Raw genomic sequence first — 23,245 nt, forward strand, 5'->3', positions numbered from 1 at the left:
AAATTTCCTGCTAAACGAACATGATAGCTACAAAGAAATTATTATACACGATAGCGCGTCTGTATCCGCGCAATATGCAAAAAGGGTAACCATTACGTGGCTACGTATAACGCTTGAAAGGAACGATAGTTGTTTCTTAATCCTGGTTCACCAGGTTAAAACAGCAATGGAAAGAAGCTACAGCATAGCGAATAACTGAAACAAATTATTGTTTTAGCCAGAGAGTTCACCGCGGCTCTCCAATTATTCATAGTGTTCCATGATTTCGATATTACTTTCGCGGACGAGCTGGTGAATAATTCACGAGGCTTTCCGAATCGAAAATCTTCGTCGTCCGATTAAGTAATTGAATTAATCAGGCAACGCAGCAGATGAACAGATGGCTTCCGCGTGTTCCTTCCTTCTCCCTTCCTTTCGCTTCCTCTTTCTTTTAATTGAAACACTTGCACGATTTACGCAGCGCGAAACACCGATCAAACGTAACGTCGAGGACGCCTCGCAGCGCGAAGATTAATTCGAGACGCGGAATCGTCTGTGCAATAATCTTTTCTCTATCTTCTTTTTTCTTTTTTATCTTTAACGGAGGAGTTGGTGCGTGCATTCTCTGCTTTATGGCCGAAAGCCACGCGTTCGAGTCATGGCATTTTCAATTTTTACGGGAACAGCTGCGCGCTTCCATAGTACACGAACGATCCGTTGGTTTGAAGATGAAAATTTTACGCGATTCTCACGAGAACCCTACGAGAGGATAAACTTGTCAGGGATTTTTCGTGCTTGAGTTCAAACCGTGTGCATTAACATTGCAAATCATTCTTCTTACGTCCCGCTGTTTTAGAAGTCGTGCGAGCACCATGAGCGAGATTTTAGTTGATTTTAGACTAAATTAATCATTTGTAGATTCTATTGATAGAATTTGATGTCTCATGTCTTTATTAATAAGATTAAGAAGATAGTTTTAAAAGTTGTCTATGATTGAAGATCACAGATGAAAAATGATAGGTCATATTTTTTGTCCTTTTAGTAGAACAATTTAAAGATTCGAAATGTTAATCAATTATTTAATTTTCAATTACGTACAACGTATATCTTTTCGTTTAATTTTGGGATTAAATGGGCGTCTCTGTCGCTTTTTTGATCATTAAAAAAATATCAATTATGCAGATTGATATTAATCGAGCACAATAAATCGTACAGTAAATTAAATTAATATTTTTCGTCTTTTACAAAGCAGCAGTGTGGATTTGTTACCTGTTTCTGAAAGATCTTTATCTTCCAACTTATCAGATTACTCCCTTCTTCCATTGTTCCATCTTAAAACATTCCTTTTCAGTGATTAAATGACGTAAAAGCCAGTAAATTAAGAAAAATCGGTATTGTCACATTTGTCTCGTGTAATCTTCAATTAGAATGTATTTTTATTTTCATACGTTTGCAATTAACGAAGGGCATGTATTAAGTAAATTGAAACTCTGGGAAATCTTTTACTTCCAGATCTCATTTTCGAGAAGAGCAAGTTTGAAAACTTGCTAGGTAACTCGACATGTGCAAACTCAATTTCCTCGAAAACGAAGATACGTTTTTGAACTTGGTTTTCTAGAAAGCAATGTTCTGAACGAACAAATTTAGTTTCTAATTTTTAACTTATATTTGTACGTAGAATCAGCTTTCTTCTTTGCTTGCACGATTGCTAGTACAGTCTGCGTGTTAAAATAATTCTTATATAAATATTTAGAATATTAAAGAAAAATATTAGAAAAGTTTAGAAGAAAATTGTCAGAAATCGAATGAAACATATGTAATTGCCAAGTTCCACGGGCACCTATTCCTCATATAAATATCACAATTTCAAAGATTATAATCCGAAAGTAGCTTCTGAAACTATTTTGAACGATCAAGAAAATCCACGTTCGAACCTTTATTTTATATTTCCTAATTTCACTCCGATATGATTGCCAAATTCTATAGCCACCCAATCCTCGTACAACTATAGTTTCAGATTATAATCCGGAGGCTTTGAAACCGTTGCAAACAATTAAGAAAAGTCAGGTTCGGACCATCGCGACTTCAATAATCCCCTCGAAACTCGATCCTCCATTCGTTTCATAAAATTCAAAGCACAGTGAAATCGTTGCTCGCTCTAATTGCACCAAACAGTCGTTCAGTTCATTGAATCACCGTGAAGCAGGGGAGATGGAATAAAATTAAAAGAGAGTCAGAGTAACGGTGTAATTGAAGAGGAGATGAATTCAGGGAAGGAGAAGCGATTCTGAAATTCTTATGCAATGAAAAAGTAGCGGGTTTCGGATTACTTTCGCGGAGTGGTTGCTTGAAGAATGTTCTCATAGGTTTCTCCTTTGCATCCCCGTTTCCCAAAGGACTCCGGGCTAAGAACAAGAGGATCCGGATGAGAAAGGGAGAGAAAAAGCGCACACGTGTTTAGCCGGGAACGAAAGAAATCGGCGGAAATGGAAAAAGTGGGAGGTGTGTGCACGTAAAGGAAGTAATTTCTCCAATGGCATGATAAAAAATAGAGAGGAAAACCAAGAAACAAGGATAAAAAATCGTACGGTGTTTCGTCTTCGTTGGACATCGATGAAAATCGATGAAAATCGATGAAAACGCGTGGACGTTTGCGCGGAGTAAGCGAGTTGATGTTTGTTATCAATTTGCGAATTAATATTTACCTATCTTGATTCATCCAGTATGTATGTGGCCTACTTTCGCGCAGATGCGAAGGAATTTTACATTTGTCGATTGTTTAAGAATTATTTCTATCGTAGAGCGTTTTAATTATCGTGTGATAAATGGGTGCATATAAAGAAATTATGTACCACATTTTAGATACCTAATTTTCCAGGTACAATCATTCCCTTGCCTGTTACATTATAATTATCCAGACATCCTGCATGTTCTTTTACAATTTCTTCTCCTAAGGAGAATAATTTCGACAAATACATTATATTTAATTCTGATAAGAACAAAGAAGATCCTTCCTCGGTAAGATCATTCCTTTTTGTTCTTATGACTTGTATATTTTAGGATACACGAGTCCCCTCACATACATAATTTCTATACCACACGTATACAACCATATACAGCAAGATACGAGATGATGTTTTATAGCAGGCTATTATGGTGTTCGGTGGGGAAGATTCGCAACGACACGGAATCGATACAAGGGTCCGACGAAGTCGATGTTGGAACGTCTCGGATAAATGAGAATTTTGGCCCTGACATGTTGTCTGCAGACTGTCATCTCGACGCGAAAGAGCTACAAAGGGACCTGGGAAGGTGAGGGCGACTGTAGCAAGTCGAGTGCCACGTGTCTGCCATCGATTCCACTTGTAGGGTAAAGGTGGCGAGGGTTGGTGGCTAGTTAGGTATCGTTGCAAATGATCCTCGCCATCTCTCTTTCAATTCCTACCAAGTGGTGACACTTGTGTGTGCTCGCGGTAACAACAGTTCGTCGTGCTCGAAAGGGAGAAATTTGCATAGAGCGTCCTCTCTAAAAATAACGAAGACAAAAATCATACTGGAGGTAACCTATTCAGCATAATATAGAGGAATAATACCGTATATTCTCGGAAGACAGATTAATCAACCGCATTTTCTGTCATTTTCTCAATCGCGTGACATAAGTACGTACGTGATTAATATTCAATTCTTGAAAAGTAAATTTCAGTATGTTGGAACTCTTCAATTCTACTTTTGCCATTTCACGATTCATTACACAGGCGAATCTCATCCATACAATTCTTATTACGCAATTCGTTTCGTAAATAAAAAAGTGGCAGACCTAGTTAGATAGAGCTATTAAATATTCCAAAAATTAGAGACCTACAACCTTAAGCACACGGAATTTCCAGAGATTAAGAGGAGTCTGGATAATTACACAGAGAAAATCTCACAGGAAAGTGAAAGAAGATTACGACTAACTCGAAAGAAAACGGATTATTTTTTCTATCATGGTAAAAGCACCAGCTGTGTACGAGGTTTTGGAAGAATAGCCGGCGTTTCAGTGGAAATCGCCGAGGGAAAGGCCGGATTTTGCGTACTTCGAGGAGGCCTTTCGAGATTATCCCCATAGCAACGAGAATTGCTCGATAGCAGACTGGCTAGGGGGCTCTTCAACCAAGTCAGCCCCTCTCTCCTCTTCCTCTTCCTCCTCGTTCCTGTTTATCGTTCGTCTGTTTTCAACCCTTGCACGCCACCCCGTAACTTCTCCCGTTTTTTTAACACAGCCGATGCGGCGAAACTGAGAAGACAGAGAGAAACACACGGTATATAGAGTATTTTGCCCTATACCGTTGGTTCCTCTTGGTCCTCCTGCGCTATATTATTCACCATTCAGCTGTCCGTGAACTCTCCTCAGAGCAGAGAGGGCCTTTTGTCTCGCGCGCCACTCATCCTCGCGTTCGAACGCGCGCGGTCCGCTTTGGATTACACCGACGAGTCTTTGCAGCTTCTTTTCTTACCGCTCGTCTTCATCTTCTTCCTCGTTTGGATATAGCAACGACTTAGATATTGGCCGACACTACACCTTGTTATGAATCCAATAAGGATGGATCGTGGGTAGAATTGAATTTCAGATGCGTACAGTTCTAACTGGCTGCAATTTTATTTCTACTTACGGTTTATGGTCGCGTAATTTTTATGTACTTTTCATCGTCTGTCCGGAAGATTTTCTTCAGGAGTAATAGTAAAATTTATTTCCTATATTGCCTCGTTTAGATCCTTTATTTATGGATACGAATTTATCGAGTTCTGCGCAATAAGACGTCTCTACGATTTCGAAGATTTTTCTATACTGCTATCTGTGCAAGGTTTTCTTTTTATATTAGGAAAAAAAACAGCTGACTTTTCCCTTGTAGCCGTTATCAACGTGTAGAAGAATAGATGGTTAATCTTGCTGATATTTCTTGTGAAAGAAAATGGAAAGTACGACGGTCATGCGTTGTATTTGTTTAAGGATAAGTATTAGAATAATGTCGTACATGAAAGCTCTTATATATATGAGTAGAATCTTGATTATTAAAATATCGATCAACGATCGATTAATTAGAGATTAGAGAATGGTTCATTAAAAATCACAAAGACAGAAACTGGAAGAAGTTGCTACATTTTTGTTGAAAAGTTCTCGTTTCTATTCTTTATCAATATATCTTTCATACATATGTATTTCATAAATATTTCGGGTAATTAAATTCCTACTACATTTCAAGGCTAAGCTGCAAGCTAGAAGATAAAACGCAAGTTATCTCATCTCCTGTTGATGCCACGGATTCTGCCGGTGCGCTGAATCTACGAAAGTCGAAGTTGAATTTAAAGTTTATAAAACAGCGTGATACATATAACGAAATATTTTCGCGAGTTAATCTAAATGTAGAATTATCGTACCACATAAAGAAGAAACAGTAAATCAACATTGGAGGTTCTCTTAACAAAGGAGTCTTTTGTCCAAAGTGGCACATTTTCGCATATTTGAGGACGCAACGAGAGCTTACATTCAGTTTCCATTTAATATAAATGCAGCAGAGGTAAAAAACTGATAATTTTTTCCATCAATTTAACAAACGCCGCGTCACTTAGTTGTTTATTTTTAATTAAAGAAATGGTTATTCACGTGTACATTTTTAGAAATCTCAGTCACGTGCGCGCGGATGATTCACATTCATCCCCTCTGACTTTCTTGATGGGAATAAAAAGAAGAGAAGAAGGAGGAATCTGTTAATCCAGCAGCAGCCGGACAATTTTAACAATGGACCTCCATAGTCCTGCTGAACTACTTTATTCGCTATTCAGCCGTCCGTGAACTCTGGGATAAAAGAGGCCTTTGTCTCGAGTGCTACTCATCCATGCGTTTGAATATGTGTTCGCTTCTGCCACGAGCTACAACTGTTTACAGTATTCGGCTGAATATCGTTAAGAGCGAGATGACACCAAAAATAGATCAGCAGAAATCACAGAGAGCTTGTTTCTCAATGAAATTACGGAATTAGGGGAATTAAGAATAGTGAAATTAAAAATTAGAGAATCTGGGAGAATAAGGGTTGGAGAGCTAAACGAATTAAAGATTAGAGAATTAGAGAAATTAAGAATTGAAAGAATTAAAAAAGAAACATTAAAAGTAATTAAAAGAATTAAATTTCAGAGAGTTGGAGAATTAGGGAAAATTACAAATTACAGAGTTAGAGAATGCAGAAATTAACTATTAGAAAAAAATTAAGAACTACAGCGTTAGCGTTAATTAAAAAATTAAAAATTGGAAGTTGGAGAAATCAAGAATTAAAGAAATTAAGAGTTACAGGGTTGGAGAAATAGAGAGATTAAGACTTGGAGAATTTCAATTCTTTAGAATTCGATAAAGGATCGAAGTGGTGTTATTGAGTTTTAAGAGCACGATAAACGACTTTGCAAAGTGGAATTATTAAATTACAAGAGCACGATAAGAGGCTTCAGAATGTTTCTAATGAAAATGTTCAACGCTGTTTCTGCATGGGACTCAATTTGTACACATGGTGGTCAACTAAAAGGCGTGCAAATGATTGCGAACTTTCTCACGAGGGAAGCTTGGACAAGCGCGTTAGCCTTGTTGTTAATGGCAAGAATAATTAACGACCGTCTACAGCAGCTGTTCTGTCTATTTTCTTCTTTAACTGACTTATTTTCCCCCAGAGAATTGAACAATAACCCCGCGCAGTAAATTGTACAGAGTAAGGCGCGTAATCGGTTGCCAAGATATTTGAGTTCGTTTAAAGAAAAGGTGGTTCAACAAATTAAAAAATCTAAGGGGATAAGAAACTATAAAGAATACCTTCTTTCCATAAATAACTGACGAGGGAAGATACCCAACCCGCAAATTCAAAAATTTATGAAACGTTAGGGATATGTAGGGGATATGCAGATATGTATTATGCAATTTTTTTACTGCCCAAATCCATTCTAAAGGAGTGAAAACGATCCCTGGAAATGTGGCTATTTTCGGATTTTCCAAATGATAGTCCTAAAAGAAGAGGCTGTAAAGTTAGTACACTCTATTTTGTTTCTAAATCGTTATTTTCCTTCCACTTTAAGAATGTGAAATGAGAAATGTACAATGTTATTTAAGAAAAAAGAGACGACCTCGGTTCTTCTGTTTTAAAAAGGTTCCTTGTATATAATAATGGACGTTAATGTTGATTAGCTTTCATTTGAAACAATTCTGATCACACTATCAATTCGTAGTAATCGATCTGTTACTATTAAATTATATCCTTCATCTTATATCAGCAATTAGCTTTCGTCTCTAAAAATGTCTCCACCTTTGAAGATTTTCATTGATCCAAAGGAACTGCTTGAAAATCTCGTTTGAACTGAACGATAGCCATTAATTTCTTCCGCGAACCAGCGATCGTCTGTTTTCGACCGAACAAAGTTAAATTGGATGCTGTTAATCTCCCCAATTTTGGGTCGTCGACTCAAGCAGCGAAACTAATGCCATCTTGTCCCCCCATGGTTACACATTCGGGTTAATTAGCTTCATTAAAGTGGACGGCAAACGGGGCCTGTTAGCGTTTTCTTACTTAGAACGACGTCCTCAACGGGGACATCAAGGAAAATTTTTACAGCGTCGAACTTTAACTGTTTTTGTGTCTTTAGCCTTTCCAATGAATAATTCCAGTATACTCTTGGTAGCCGTCACCCTCTTCTAGAATATAATGATAGATATCTTTAAAATCTACCAAAGTATACGAGCTAGATTATGTTAGGGGAGAATTTATCTTCGAGGGGATATTTTGCTTCAATTTTACCTTCAAACGTGCAAAAGTTTTTTTATAATTCATTTTTTTTTTAAATTTTCAATTCGTTGAACGCTTCGAGTATGAGTCAGATCTAGAGCTTAGAACGTTTAAGTCTAGAATGTTTGAATTTCCAAATATCGAGTTTCATTCGTAACATCCTTTTAATTATCGGATTATCGAGTATTATTCGTACTTTCTATTAAAACTTGTTTTTCTCATTTACTTATTTAAGGTCAGATCCACTCTGTCGGTTACCACAAATGAGCCACGACCGCAATGAGAACACACTATGCTATTAAAATTTACAAGCTTCCGGAGCAGAGAGTGTTCTAACCGAAATAAACTTTCGAGGAATGATCATAAAGAGTTATTCTTAATAAAACAATTACATGAAAACTTGGCTATTCGAAAATCGTGCTAATCTTGTGCGGAATATCAATAAAATCTTTTCTAATTTGATGATTAAGCTGTCTAGAAGGAACGTAATCTCTACCATTTGAAGCATTTCATGATTTACGAGCTAGTGAGCTTTACAACTTCCCACAAATCGTTTTATTTCGGAGCGTTATCGTCACGGAGCTATTGCGACAAATTACAAGAAACGCGATTCCTTTATTTGGATTGCTTCCAGGAAGGGAAACTGCTTTGATGCGGCGCCATGCCAGTCGGCGCGTTCGAAGATGTCGAACGAAAGATTAATTTGAGAAAACAGTGCGTAGCCTTATACGTACGTACGTACGTGCAATCTTGTTCCATCGAGGAATACGCCGCCCTTTTCTATCGTCGTTTCTATACATGGAGCGAACTATAACGTGGCACGCCCACGAATCGGCGCCCACACTGATTTTCAGTACTTTTGATTCCGGACGTATGCACGAAAACGACAGTATTCTCCTGTACCTACACTCTCGTTCCTCTTTTACATCTGTATGCTACGATAAAAGAGACCCTTCATCCCCATTCTCCAGTTTCACAAGAGATTTTTTTAGTAATTAAGATGAGAGGCTGTCAGCAAGAATGTCGGAGAATGGGGCATTTTTTTTATTATTTTAAGAAAAACTAGAGAGTAACTACACTTGATATAAATTGCTACAGTCAATTATAATCTATTATAATTGTTTACTCTAATCAATTTACCATAATTGGTTACAATTTCCTCTAATTTTATATAGTTCGCTATAATTTGCTACAATGTCTTTTTCTGAAATGTAGAAGCGTTCATAGAGAAGAAAATCACGAGCTTTCGCATGCTTTCTCTGAAATTTCTATTCATTCGTTCAATTCGTTCAATTCGTTTAACCCTTATAGAATCGAATATTTTTCTACGCCTGTAGAAGACATTGTTTTAGTCGATAATAATAAAAATTGCTTTTCTAAGAGCAATTTTGCAAAGAACACAGAATGCACTATAATTTGAGACTGGACTTAGCGGGCATAAGGAAGTTTACTGTGTTTCGTTAACTGATAATTTATCAAAGTAGAATGTAGAAGAAGCTAATTATTTTCAAACTTTTCCACGAATATGAAACAATATTTTCTAGCAGAGACACGATTTTCAATTTCAGCTTAACTATAAGAAGTTGACGGCGCGCCGATATTTTCTCGTCGCAACGGATACAGTTCCCATTCTTTCTGGTTTTTCCCCGTGAACGTACGCACATGTGCATCTAAATATACGAAACACATACATACTGAACCGCCCACAGCTCGAACCGGTATATCGTACACTCGTATCCGACGATGATCCGAGAAAAGCACTCGTGTCTGAAGAACACGCGGTGAAAAAAAGTTTTCTAGAAAAAGCAATTTGTCTTTTTCTCGCGGTGGCGCGCATTTCTGTCGCGTTCAAGTTAAAAGGGGCGAGGGGAAGAAACACGGTTGACCTCGAGAAATGATTAAAAATGCCAGATTTCAGACTTAGGCGGTACAGTTCGCCGTGTAAGTTGCCGACAGTGCAATTTCTCGTTGATGCTGACAAAGATTCAATTTTAAAACTGTCTCTAGTCAAAAGATTAAAGCGAAATACTGTAGTGGCTTTGGAGTATTTTTCTTTTTTTGTTTTTCATTAATATCACGAGGAGTAATTTTCTCAGGAATTGAATTTTCTAGCGTAACTATTTCTCGTAAAGGCATTTTAATACGACCCAAGAATTTCATTTTACAATTGTTTTTATCACTAAAAGAAATATAAAAAATAACAGAACGGACTTCGAGTATTTGTTTCATTTAATATAATAACAAGTCGTTCTTTTAAGCGATTGAATCGTTCGGTGCGATATATGCATGAAAAATAAGAGTCGGTCAACGCCTGTTAGATCGTACGAATTCTGAACACGGGTGTCTGACGCGAGGAGTCTCGATCTACTTAACCGCCTTATGAGAGTGCTGCAAAATTTACATAAAGTGTTTTATAATTCCACTGAGAATGAACTTTCCGTGTAGCAAAATTTTTCTATTAACCAGGTTACCCCTTAATCAAGAACTTGTATAATCACGAAGTAAAAAGTAGTGCTGTGCATCTATCAACTTTAACTGGGTCAAATGCAAATACGATATAATTGATTTTTAACCGAGATGAAACGATACGTAAAAAGATGATATTACGTTCGAGAAATCGACGATTCACCCGACGAGTTAACTCGTTTTTATCGGTTAACGAATTAAAAGTAAAACGATATCGTAATCGTATAAATCTTCTGGCAGAGAATTAAAATAAAAGGATCTAACGAATAAGACTTTCTCTAACACTTAGACGACACGTGCTAAATTACTTAGTCTCTACTTATTCGCAAGCTCAACGCACTCTTCCCTATTTCGAATGCAAAGAGACTGCTTTGATCGTTCTCTTCCGGCAATTATGCTTACCACTTGTTCTGCTAGATGCTAATAGAGGAACTAGTGTATGCAGATTTCAAGCAGATCCGCGTGAAACTCGAATTTCTCGTACGAATCGAACGACTGACGAGCGAAAAGGAGAGTTGCCAAATTGCATTAGTAATTTTTCAAAGGAGAACAATGCGGGATCAGAGATTTAATCTGGAATTTATGGCTAACGAAACGTGAAAGGCGTTCAATCGCCGGTGTATTCCGAGTAGAGATATTCCTGAGATGCTATCTAATATTTCCGTGGTACAATAAACGCGTTCTGTCGTTCGAATGCACATTGTTCCCATTGTAACGACACGAACTTTCTATCATTGTTTCCGTGCTCGTTCGTAGACTTCCTCTAACGAGCCAATGTTTTACAGCTTCTAAACATAAACGCTTTCCATCCTGACAGCATGTTATCGACGTTTCCACGTAATAAAACTGAACCCATGAATTCTCGTTATTTCAGAAATTTCTCTTTTTTGTTATACTCTGCTTCTGACAGACAAAATGTAACAATGCGGTCATTGTGTTAAACGCATTACCACTGGATCTTTGTAAGGACGATTAATTCGCCAACTTTCGATACACAGTAGAGGGAACTGTTTCACGAGATGTTTTAGGTATTTTATATTTCGTTCGCTCCGATTTTACGATATCCATATAACGATCCTGTTAACGTTTAATGAATCGTTACGTATAAATGTTTAAAAAATATATACTTGTCAGCGTAACGAGTTCAGACTTATGATCGAATAGCCTGGTTCTTTCAATCGCAGATAATTATCAGAAAACATAAACAATAAAAAGCAATCGTAATTAAAACAAAAATGAACGAAGTTCTTTAATGTTCTGTTATAATATTCCAAAGATTAACGAATTCGATCTCCTTACAAGACGACAGAGCCACAATGTCTTAGACACCCGGTAGAAAATTAACGAAGAACGAAACGTTCCACCGTGATACTTCAAGGTTAAAAAAATGATTAAATTCAATTCTGCTACGAAACTACAGTTTTGACGGTTCACATTTGTTTCGCTAATAGATTCAAAGGCAAGAAAGAGAGAAATAGTCAAATTGCACCCGGAAATAAAAGCACTTCTTAACGATGGAAATTTCTCAACGTCGAGCGTAATGACGGCGTTTCCAGCAGCAACCTCGTTTATACCATTCTTCATCACAGCTCGCGGTGTACAGACGTCTCGGTACACTTTTTGTCAATGCATGTAGCTTTCCGCGTTCCATATTACATTGCTACGACACAATGTTCATGCATCGGGAGCATCGCGACGCCGTTGTCCGACGAGCCTTCCGGTAATTATGTCGCGCCGTACAAGCTTTCTACGATGAGCTTGTACGAGCACAACGCCGTCAATGTCCAACTGAACGCGCGCGTTCTGTCACATTTTTCCAATTAACTGCCTATCACGATACCATCGTGTTTGCGCCAAATGAATTTCTGCAAGAACCATCATTTACCAAGCGTAAAGGTCAAATATGTTTCATCGACGCAAATTAGTATTTAAATGACTATTTTTTCGAATCCAGTTTTAATCCTTATATGTTGGAAATTGTGTATTTTTCTATACTTTTTTAAATTGTCCAAGTTTAAAATTGTTGTAATAAGCATACGCTAAGTATCGACATTTTCTTAGAATGTGTGAATTTTCGTTTAATAACTTTAATAAATATTTTCAGCCTGATTAAAAGAGTCCGTACGAAAAATTATGAATTGATTGTTTTAACCCCTCTAATCATTCTGATATTAAATTTCCCACAAATGGATAAGCATCCGCAATTTAATTAGAAAAACTCAGGCAAATTGAAGGAACCACGGCGCATAAAATCCTTTTGCGAAAAACTATGAATCGATTATTTTGATTGTTCTAATCATTCTCCTAGAAATAAATAAACATCCCCAGCCAAATTAAAAGGACCGCAGTCCACAAGAAACCCTTATAAAAAATTATACGAACTGGTGATTTTTAATCTCACCAATCGTTCTAATATCAAATTTCCCATAAGCGAATGAACATGCGCGGTCTAATTAAAAAGGGCACAAAATAATTTCAAGACGCGTACTCTCCATCCGTCTTCGTTTCGTATATTATCAGCCAGTGACGGGCAGTTCCATAGAGCTCCGCAAATCCTTCGTACAGGATCCTGAAAACGGTGGGGTTCCTTTGATGCCGCGGCCGTGTTCATCGTGCGTGCGCGGCGTAAATGGCCGCATCCGCGCGCCACGTGCCGTGTATCCTATCCAAAGAGAACAATAACCGCGGTACACTCTCCTTTCCCTGTTTTTTCCCTTCGCCAGCCTGTTTCCCCCCTTGTCGCCTCGTGCTGGGGGCTGATCCGCATGAATAAGTAGCCACGACGACCACGAAGTACGAAGACAGGCCTGTAGGAGGAAACATTCGACGAAACACGCTCCGTACAACGCACACAGCCGATCGTTATTGACCGGATGAAAGTAATTTCAAGGTTCGAGGAGAGTTACTCCCTCGCTTCGGCGAAAATACCACGTAGACGAATGAAAACTTTTCTCTCTTTAGTCGCGAGCAATTGGCCGAGGCTAATGTCGCAGCTTCCTCTTTCGAATTTCTATTTTTGCGCCGCGGACGTCGGGGGATCGAACTTGCTTCGCTTCAAGAATACTTGTGCGAAAACTAGATAATCGAACGTTAGGTTCCTTCGTCGTTGGTTGGGCGGAAACGAAGCTTTCTTGGGATTTTCGAACGACGAATCTTCGAGTATCTTCGAGATTATGAGTTGACAAGTTGTACACCGATATTTGGTATTTGAGCAGCAATTTTTCCGAATTTTCGGTTAGCGTGGTATCGTTAAAATACGTGGAAGTTATGCGCGCCGCTTACTTCGAGTTATTACAGCGGTATGTGTATCAAACGCGGTTTCTCCGCAGTTTTAATTTGAAGCGGCACTCGTTCGATTTAATCAAAAGTTTGACTCGGTTATGTTAGATTTTTTCCCGCTGTCGATAGAACTTGCTATAAATTACCTGCATTCAACGATCGATTTATGATCAAAATTTCGACAATCTCGTTACATCGATGCCATGAATAATAAGAATATTGGTTTCCTCGTATGAATGTAAATTTGGGAAAGATGTCACGAAAGTTTCCGGAGGCATAAATTTAGTATTCCAGAGAAGATCGAAGACATCCTTTATCCCACCTGGACAATTTTCTAATGTGTAAATTATTCTGAATCGGCATTACGAATAAAACAACTATAACAGTTTCAAAGAATTTTCAAACTCTACGATAATTCTGATAAATGAATTAATTAACAAAAACTAAAATTAATTGAATCACGAACGAGGTTATCTCAATAAAAAGCGATTACCAGGTTTTCTTGAACCACTTGAAGTTTGAGGGGCTGAATAAATGAACGACGCATGATTAAAACATAACGGAATTAGCTGATTTATTTGGAAAAATCCTCGCTCACAGTCGGAAAGGATCCATTCAGTCTGACGGGACGAGCTGCGTGTCCCAGAGTACAATCAACATTCACCTGGTGCATCTACTGCACGCACACGAGAGAAGAGTGGCGAGTCTACTATATAAATATACGAATATTCAAGCGGCGCGAGGACGAATGACGATATAATAATCGTTCTCGTTACAGTAAAAACACGATCTGCTCCCCTCTTTTGCTTCCTTTTTACATTAACTTTTTTTTTCTTCTCTTCTCTTTTCACACGCTTGTTATTACAATTCTGCGCACGGTTTACCATTTGCAGAATTCCCTTTCTCTCTTTGAGTTTAACTCGATCGTTCGCTATGGTTAGCCGTTACGTGTTTAATTATACATAAATACTGCGATCTATCGTTCGAAGCACGATAATAAAATATCGAATGGTAATAAAACACAACAAGGGGCAAGTATTAGTATACAATAGAATTTGTTGAACGACAGTCGATATAAAAAACAACAATCATACTCGACAGACATTGGTCGATTTCCTCTCTAAGCGTGGAACTGCGTGGTCGTTGATCGGAAAATCAAGTGTAAATTATTATCAATTCGATTGTTACCGATATGTCGATCAGTCGTTTAACCATCGCGTTGGTTAAGTGTATTTTAACCAATTACTATGCCCATCGATTATACATTTAACAAAATTAAATATAACTACTCTTATAGATTCCCAATTGTTCAAGATACCTAACTAACACTAAAACTATCAATCGAATTATTCCGTTTCGGAAATTGTTACTTTTACTTTAACGAATATAATAACTTGTAAATTTTGCATTTAAGAAACATGTACGTATATTACATTTTATTTAAAATAATAAGAGATTATTCTTCAATATTGTTTTTAAGGTATAACAAAAACACATTTGGTATTTCTAGTATTAAACCGTAACCGTTTCAACAAAACTTCCATGTTATACTTATATTATATATAAGATCGTTGCCTAATTTTTCTAATCTTATCTCCATTCTTTCTTCGAACATTGCTCGGAGCATCGATCATGTACAAAAACTCAAAGAATCCAAACAACCACCGCGTATCTCGATAATTCGCTACTTTTAATTCCTACCTCCGAAATCGCTTCATTTCGCGACAATCGCCATACATTTCCAACGAAACAACATCGAAATAAACTATTATTATCAACAGAATCATCGCTTTTATTTATCATAAATTACAGATCAACCCTGTAAAATAACCAGCAAACCCGACGAAGCCGAGCAGCGATTGTACTTGAGCTTTCCGATGCAACGCAAAAGTTTCCACGCTGTAAGGAAATCCTACGAAAACTTACAGCCTGCTGTTGCCTATGTACAATGTTCTTACAAGTAATTAAACGTTTCATTTCGTATTCATTTTTTTTTTTTTTTGCGTACGCTACACGTACTCGTTACCGTCCACACTCTCTTGGTTCCTCGAAATGATTCTCCACTCGACTAGCATCGACACTCGTTACACTCGTCTTCTACGATTTTCCATTTCCTTTATGTCCCTTCCGCTTCCTTTTTCTTCCTTCCTCTATTTCCGTTCGTCTCGCCTTTCTACACTCACACACATATATACATACACACACATACACAGAGAGAGAGAGAGAAAAGCGGAACGTGTGCTCTCGTCGCGACGCCCTTCTAAGTCGCCGAGGACCAGGAGGACACGCTAATTAGAGACCGTGGTAATTAAGTTGTCGGTCGCGGCGATCGGTGCCACCGGAAGTTCGCTGTAAACTGGGTTAAGGCGACACCGCGAGTGCCACGCGAGCGAAGAGGAAAGTCCTGACTGTTATAAGGAACTTGGAAAGACGAGAATCTTCCAAGTATTCTCGTTTCTTAGTCTTTCGCGAAATTTCGGGATTGCAGGAATTGGATTGGGGGAAACGTGTTGGCATAGCACGAGAAGGTTTCTCGTAAACTCGATGACTTACGGAGACAGAGCGGAAGTGGCGTAAAGGCTGGCCCAGACTGGACGAGTTGCTCGACGGCAATGCGAGCCTGTTATTTGGTTGATTTCGTATATCCTTTCGTGTTCGTACGCCCGCTCTGATTAACGAGAACTAGCGACTCGATCGAACGAAGGCGCTTGACATCGCTTCATTAACGCTAGGATTACCGACGGCTAAAAGGTGAAACTTGTATGAATGAAATTAAAGCGCTGGGAATAGGACGAAGATCACGGCGCAAGCTCTTTTATCCGTACGTATTGCGAGAAATTAATCGAATCCCCGAAAAGTCGGCCGTTGTATATGTGCAAGATTGAACGAGGCTTATGGGAGAAATGGCAGAGAAGTCGAACATGAGTCGTCGCAAAATAGCGGAAGAGAAAGAACCCCAAGAAGATGCAAGGTGGTTCGACATCCATCGATGCATTTTCAACGCATTCCAGCACACGTGAGTTGTAGGAAGCGTATCTAAAGGGGTCGTTAGACGTACCGAGCAACAAAGTGTGAAGAAACTGGTTCCATTCCGTGCAGTTCGTCTTCCTTTCCACGCGAAACAGTTCCATCAAAGTCCTTGACTGTTACAATCCATTAAAAAAATCGTCGTTACCGTGAAATATTTTCTAACTGCAAGATTCTTTGAAGGCTCTCAACGACGAAAATTTATGTTTCCTTATCTCCCTTACGACGCTGGTGCACAACAAAAGTAATACAAATGTTCATATAATTTTACATTGATATCTTCGATGTATCCAACCGACGATTAGGAAACTCGTCGAGTTTTCTAAGGAAAATAATCTACAAGAAAACGGAATCAGGAACAAGTTTCGTCCATTTTACGTGAAATATCACCTTGTGGATATCTGATACCACGCGTCATCGATCGACATCGTTTTACCTATTTCCTCACGACGTGGTTTTCCAGTCTCATGCATCCATGATGCATCTTCTCGTTCTCTTCAAACGCGTTTTTCTTATTCTTACGTGCCTTCTTCAGTGACACGGACTCCGTTGCCATCTTCTTCCAGCCGCCGAGCATCGATGGCAAGATGCAGCACACATTCGCAACATTCTTTACCACGACAATTTTCGTAAATATTAAAAAATCGCGTGACCAGTATGACTTTTTCGCGTTTTCTCCAACAATAAATCGCGTGGCGCCATGTCTGGCCGTGACTCATTGCACCTTTATCGATTCTCAACTGCTTCGAGGTGACAACCTGCTTCCCTCGAGTCTCTTCTCTCGATATTTTCCTCGGAACGAAGAAAATGTTTCTGCGTGTTTCTTTGTGCGACTGATTTGAGAACTGAAAATTTTCTTTTTCATCAATTTACGTTCTTTTAGTATTTGAAGCAGGTAAAGACTCGAGAAGAGCTTTTAAAGAAACGTATATATATATACAATGATCAAACTAACAAATTGTTTTTAGAGTAAAATAGGCTTCTTAGATTGTGAATAATCATTAAAGAAACATATATAGAAGATATACATTTTAATTTGTAAGTATTAGGAAACACGTTTCGTACCAAGTGTGATGAACGACTGATATTAACAGGAAAGCGATTCATCTTTTAGAATTTTAGATTCGTGCGAGATAATGATTTGAAACGTTCAATGAAAATTGCAATCGGATTAATCGCGAGTATTACGGGAAAACAGCGACTTATCCAAAGACTTAACTAAGAAATTATTTGGTTTAAAAATAACATTATCTTGTCGTTTCTACAACAAAATTAATCGAGCAATTGAGATAATCCATTTTATTCTCTGCTTAATGCGTTCTAAAAAAAAAAAAAAAAATAATAAATAACAAAATTAATAAATCAACAGACAATTCCGTATATCAAATCAATATTTTCCATTTTTACTTCAAAGAGAATTACCCTAAAGTTACTTTATAATTGAAGACGACTTCGAATGAAATAGTGATTCTCCAAACTTTGAACAATTTCTCGGTAATCGTTCGTGTTTCGAATTTCCCGCCAGTGTCCTGTTACTCGAACGAGAATCTACTTAGAAAGAAAACTGTAGCTTTTCTAAGAAATCGCTTATCGCGAATCAGTTCCTCCACTTTGATATCCAATTTATGTAGGAAGGATATATTCGTTTCCTGATGTCCTTCCTTTTTACTTTTTCCCATCTTGTGGCTCGCTTCCGATTTCACGGCTACTTCCGTCACAGCAGGTCGTTGTTCCGGATAACGCCCTTGTATATCGTTCGCCGCAAACCACGATTTCCGGTCTCGTGTTGCCCTCTGTCTCCCAGCTTAATATCGATCCGTGCGCCGCAATAAATAACCAGTCAAATTACGTCGTCCGACTTTCGTGTGCTCGATTCCCATTCCTAGCCTCGTCGGTCCGGAAACAAAGCGCTACATTTTGCTAGAGGAGGCTGCGTTCTTTCTTCTTTTTAATTTTCTTTTTTTCGATCCTCCTTCCTGCGCTAGTTCGCCAGTAAATACACCGCAAGTACCTGCTTCAACTTCTTGCTTCGATTCGGAACTGTTTTGCATGCTGCTCGTTCTCCACAAAAATATTGTCTCCTGTAAACTTGTTGGAGCTCGTTAAATATGATCGTAATTGTTTGGTAGTGCCGCGATTCCAGAAGAAGGAAGCGCTTCTCGTTGAAGGTAAATGCAAAGTATCGCCGTTGTAGTTTCACGTAACGAGTTTCCCCACGAGTTAAAACGGTATATAGACTTCTTTGGCGAAAAGATGAAACTTTACGGAAGAACTGTTTCCCAGGTAAGATAGATGAAAAATGGAAGTTTCATGCGGAGTTTGGAAAATCACGAGGAAACGTAGAAGGGACGGCCACGAGAACACCAAACGAAATCAGAACTTTGCGCTCTCCGAGACACGAAAACCGAATATGCAACTTGTTAGCGGCAAACATATATATACTTCTAATTGGAGCAGGCAATTCTTCCTCGACGAACCGATATAATATAGTTTCGCACGATATTTTCCATAAATAGGAACCACCTTTAAAAGATATTCAACGTTTGATATTAAATTTGATATTGTTGCAACCGTATCATAGATATGAAAGAAACTGTAACAATTGATCTATAATATTCACGAATGTTCATAATGTTCGAATTGTTGAACAAAAGGAAAATTTCATGATGATATGTTTCCCACGGAATATCATTAACGCCATAGAAAATATCGTCTCGCATTGGTGTTGGTCGATAAGAATTGCATATACCGGAAGTCCACATGTCAAAGGGCCGTTAAGAATAAAGTACACTGGCAAGAAACACGAGCACCCACCGTTTTGAGCTCTAACCATCGCTCAAAATGTTCATACGAAAATCGATCAATTTCCTAATGAACAATTCACAAAAACTAACTCTCAAACTTTCATAACTTTCGCTGTAAACGTTCGACGTATAAATTCGCGGAATACGTAACGTGTAATCGGTCATGATCCAACGAATCATATTCAGGAATAATCGAGCAGCTTTCTGAAAAATGTAGGTCTGCTTTTGAAATTTTTATGCATTTTATAAAAACATAAAAAAAAGGAAAGAAAGGAACAAAGTTGAAACATAGTTAATATTAAATAAGAAAGAATTGGAAAGTTTCCAACACGATTTATTCGACTCGCCATGTTATTTAATGGACTCTCTTTTTCCCAGAAAATCTCTCAATTCCGATTTGAACAAAAGGAATAACACGCTGAATCATTTATTAGAGTTAGGAGGAGGGGACGCGATATGTATCGATTTTAATTAAGCTCAAAACGATCGGTTTGCTTTCCTACTCCCCTACATAGCACGATACAACGAATACAATATTTGATTCACGTGTACATACGTACGATACAGGTTAATTGAACGGGGAAAGATAAAGGGTTGAGGATGGTTGTTATCACATCATTTTACAAAAATTCCACTCGTCGGGAAGAAGCAACGATATTCTATTACGTCTGATCGTTTTTTCTCTCTTTTACTCTCGTTACATGGTATAAAGGTGCAAAAAATTGGAGAGGCACGATCATCGTCTGAATACCTAAGGTCGACGATTCACCTGGAGCTCTATAAACGCGTACTACGACTCGACTAACACGACCAATTCACGACAAAGGATAACTCAAGAGCTCGAGGATCTTCCACGTAGCGAAAGATCATCTAGCAAAATTTTCTTCTACTCGTTGCAATGGCCACTCATCTAGCGTATCCATTGATCAAATAACAAATCTCCGGTGCTATATCCACTCTGATCTAAAATCGTAGCCAGATGTTCCGTTCCTCCATCGCGATCGATTTCTTTTAATTAATCCCGATCGTTTCGCGAGCTTACACTCATAGTTATTAATATACAGGTTTTATCTTGGCCTTCTTGATCCGGGCCCACGTCAGCATTATTAATACGATTCGACGTCATCTTTATCAGCAACGAAGTCGTCGATGAAGCCTCGTTATAGCGAAAGTCCTGACCTCTTCTTTCGAGCGAAATATTTCTGCCTTCTCAATTCCATTTTTATCAGCGAAATGTACGACTTTAAGCGGCTGCCGAGCTCGTTATCGATAACAAGCGGAGGCAATCGGCAGGGATCGTTGAAAAGTTTCCCAAGGAACGATGCAAAATTTGGCAAAATAGAGCTTCTGTGTACGGCGGAGAAGCACTTGTTTCGTTGTCATCACGGACATCCACGATTCACCTAAAATATCGGCGAGTGATTCACCATTACCTCGAAAATTTTCTACGTCCTCCCGATCTTCTTTTGAAAAAGCGAAGACACGTCTGTGCACCATTTAGGATCGGCAAAAATAGCCGGTGATCGGTGAGTAAAACAACCCCAGTCAGAGCATCCGATCGGAAAAATATTCAGAACGATGTCATTGTCCGTCATAATCGTTTAGCTTCTTACAAGGACCGCTGTCCTCTCTTCGTGTTCTTTTCTAGAGTATGTTGCGTCAGCCACGCAGCTTTAGTGGCAGTTTTTCATCGTCTCGTATATCCCTCGTTCGTTAAATACGCATTGTTAAACTAAATTAAAACGAATCAATCGACAAAGGAATACGTTCAAGTATAGCTCTGACCTCTTCCTTCGTCAGAGGCTGTCCAGTTCTCTTGTATCAGAAAAATTAAGCATCTCCGTCGAAGAACGTAGAACCACGACTCCGTGTACGATACCATGAGATCTGTTTCGATCTCTGTTGCACGAATCCACCGTTCAGTTTGCACCATTAAGAACACACATCCGGTCGGCCAGCGTCTCGAGAGCAACGCTGGTCCGAGAAACAATCGTCGGGAACAAAAAATCGAGGGTGTTCTACGACGAGAACAATTGTCCGCGTGAACGGCAGGTTTGTGTACACGTGCATTCACTCGAGCACCTCGTGGATGTCGTCATTGCAGCATGACGAAGAAGACGAGGAAGAAGACACCGTGGAAGGCGTGGCTGTATCCAAAGGAGAGACTGTCCGCGACTTACAAAATCAGAAGACGCACGTGCAGTCCTCCGAGGCCCTGGCCTACCTGGCCCGCTTCCTGTTCAGCTTCGCGAGCTTACGTCGCTTCAATATCAGCTGATACAACGTGTCCAATCCCTCGTGGAGGCCTTCGCCGGTGATCGCGCAAGCTGGCTGCACTCTGATGCATGCGCTGCCTGGCATTCCAGCTAGTTCCAGGACGCCTAAGTGCTTTTCCAACTCGCCCACTTCTTTGGCACCTGTGGACATCAGGCGGAACGGTTTGGTCAGTTATTAGGTGTATTGAGAGCAAAGAGTGGTAACAGGATGAGGTGTTTTGTTCAAAGGAGGATTTCCTTCTCTGGTTGCTCAGGATCGTGAAAAATAAATACTCTTTCGTTGATGATATGTATTAATGATGAATCGAGGATAAAAGTTGTTTAAGTCTTGTGCGATGGAACTTGCATCTTTGTAGTGTTCCATGATAATCTTTTTTTCTGATAGTTTAGGATCGCGTAAAATCTTAATTTAGACTTTTTTTTTGTCAAAAGTGAAGAGATAGTTTTGATCTTGCGATGGAATTCTCGTGATGAAATATATCTTCGGTATCGTAGAATTTTTCCATCTAGAGTTTTAGTCGATGATGAAGGTAGTTTAGGTTTTGCGATGGATTTTGGATTTCAGGAACATTTTCTTTTCTCGATAGTTCAGGATCATGAGGAATATTTCTTATTTGGAATTTAAAAGGACGAAGATAACTCAGGTCTTGTGGTGGAATTCTTGTTACGGCGACGATTTTCTTTTTTGGTAAGTAGTTCAGGATCGTTGGATCTTGTAATTTAGGATTGTAGTTGAAGACGGGTATAGTTCGAGTCTTTCGACTCGATTAGTTTAATTTAAGTCTCTGACTGAATTAGTAAAGTCGTAGAGAAATATTTTTAGGATACTAGAAACTGGATCAAGTTCGATAAAAGACTATATGTGTCTGGTTAATCGCAGAAGACAGATTACATACTTTTTGTTTCTAAACGATTATCCTTGCCGAATCAATGGTCTGTAGACGTTGAACTTCACGAATGGCAAGTGTTATTCAATGGTCTACATTCAGTTACATAATAAAAGGCGTAAAAGGATAACATATAGAAGCTGAAAACGATAATCTTACGAATGACGCAACTGTCTTCTATCAAATTTTTTTTCAAGACCATTAAAAGCAATGTGTTTGTGAAATCAAGTGCTGCTGCTTCATAGATATACAATCTATAATCTAATCATGCTCCAATATAGATTGCGGTCAAGTGCATTTATAGTCCTCGTAGCGAAGCCATAAGCTTAAACCGATACGCGGCTGTCTTCTCAGCCACTTGTTCATACTCTTAAAGTCTTTGAAAGCAATTTGATCTTGTTTCTGAACACGGAAACCATTTGCTACAGCTAACGTCCAAATGAAGTCTCGCGGATAACGAAACTTTTAATTTAGAATAAAAGAAAAATCTACTTTTGTATAACAGTGTATTAATAATACTGAGCATGCGTTGGGAATAGAAAATGGTTCTCATTCTTTTTAATTATTATTACACGAAGAAGATACAAAAACGTCTGCGTTTTCTAATATCTCCTTACAAAGGAATATATCTTAGACGAACAAGGGAACACATCTAAATACTACATAGATCATTTTAAACGATCGAGCAAAGTCCCACGCGAATAATTAAACACATAACATCAAACATA

The 23,245-nt window shown here is 38.6% G+C and overlaps 1 protein-coding gene across 1 annotated transcript in view; it reads right to left on the reverse strand.

Moving 5' to 3' along the window:
• Positions 1-14,072: 14,072 nt before the first annotated feature.
• The window catches only part of LOC132913661 (ADP-ribosylation factor-like protein 4C), a 53,090-nt gene continuing 43,917 nt past the window's right edge, over positions 14,073-23,245 (reverse strand). The window contains exon 4 of the mRNA XM_060972156.1: positions 14,073-21,771. Within this exon, the coding sequence (XP_060828139.1) occupies positions 21,575-21,771 (197 nt within the window). The 3' untranslated portion in view covers positions 14,073-21,574. The remainder of the gene's footprint in view (positions 21,772-23,245) is intronic.

Source organism: Bombus pascuorum, chromosome 13 (assembly GCF_905332965.1).
Source record: "Bombus pascuorum chromosome 13, iyBomPasc1.1, whole genome shotgun sequence".
NCBI lineage: Eukaryota > Metazoa > Arthropoda > Insecta > Hymenoptera > Apidae > Bombus > Bombus pascuorum.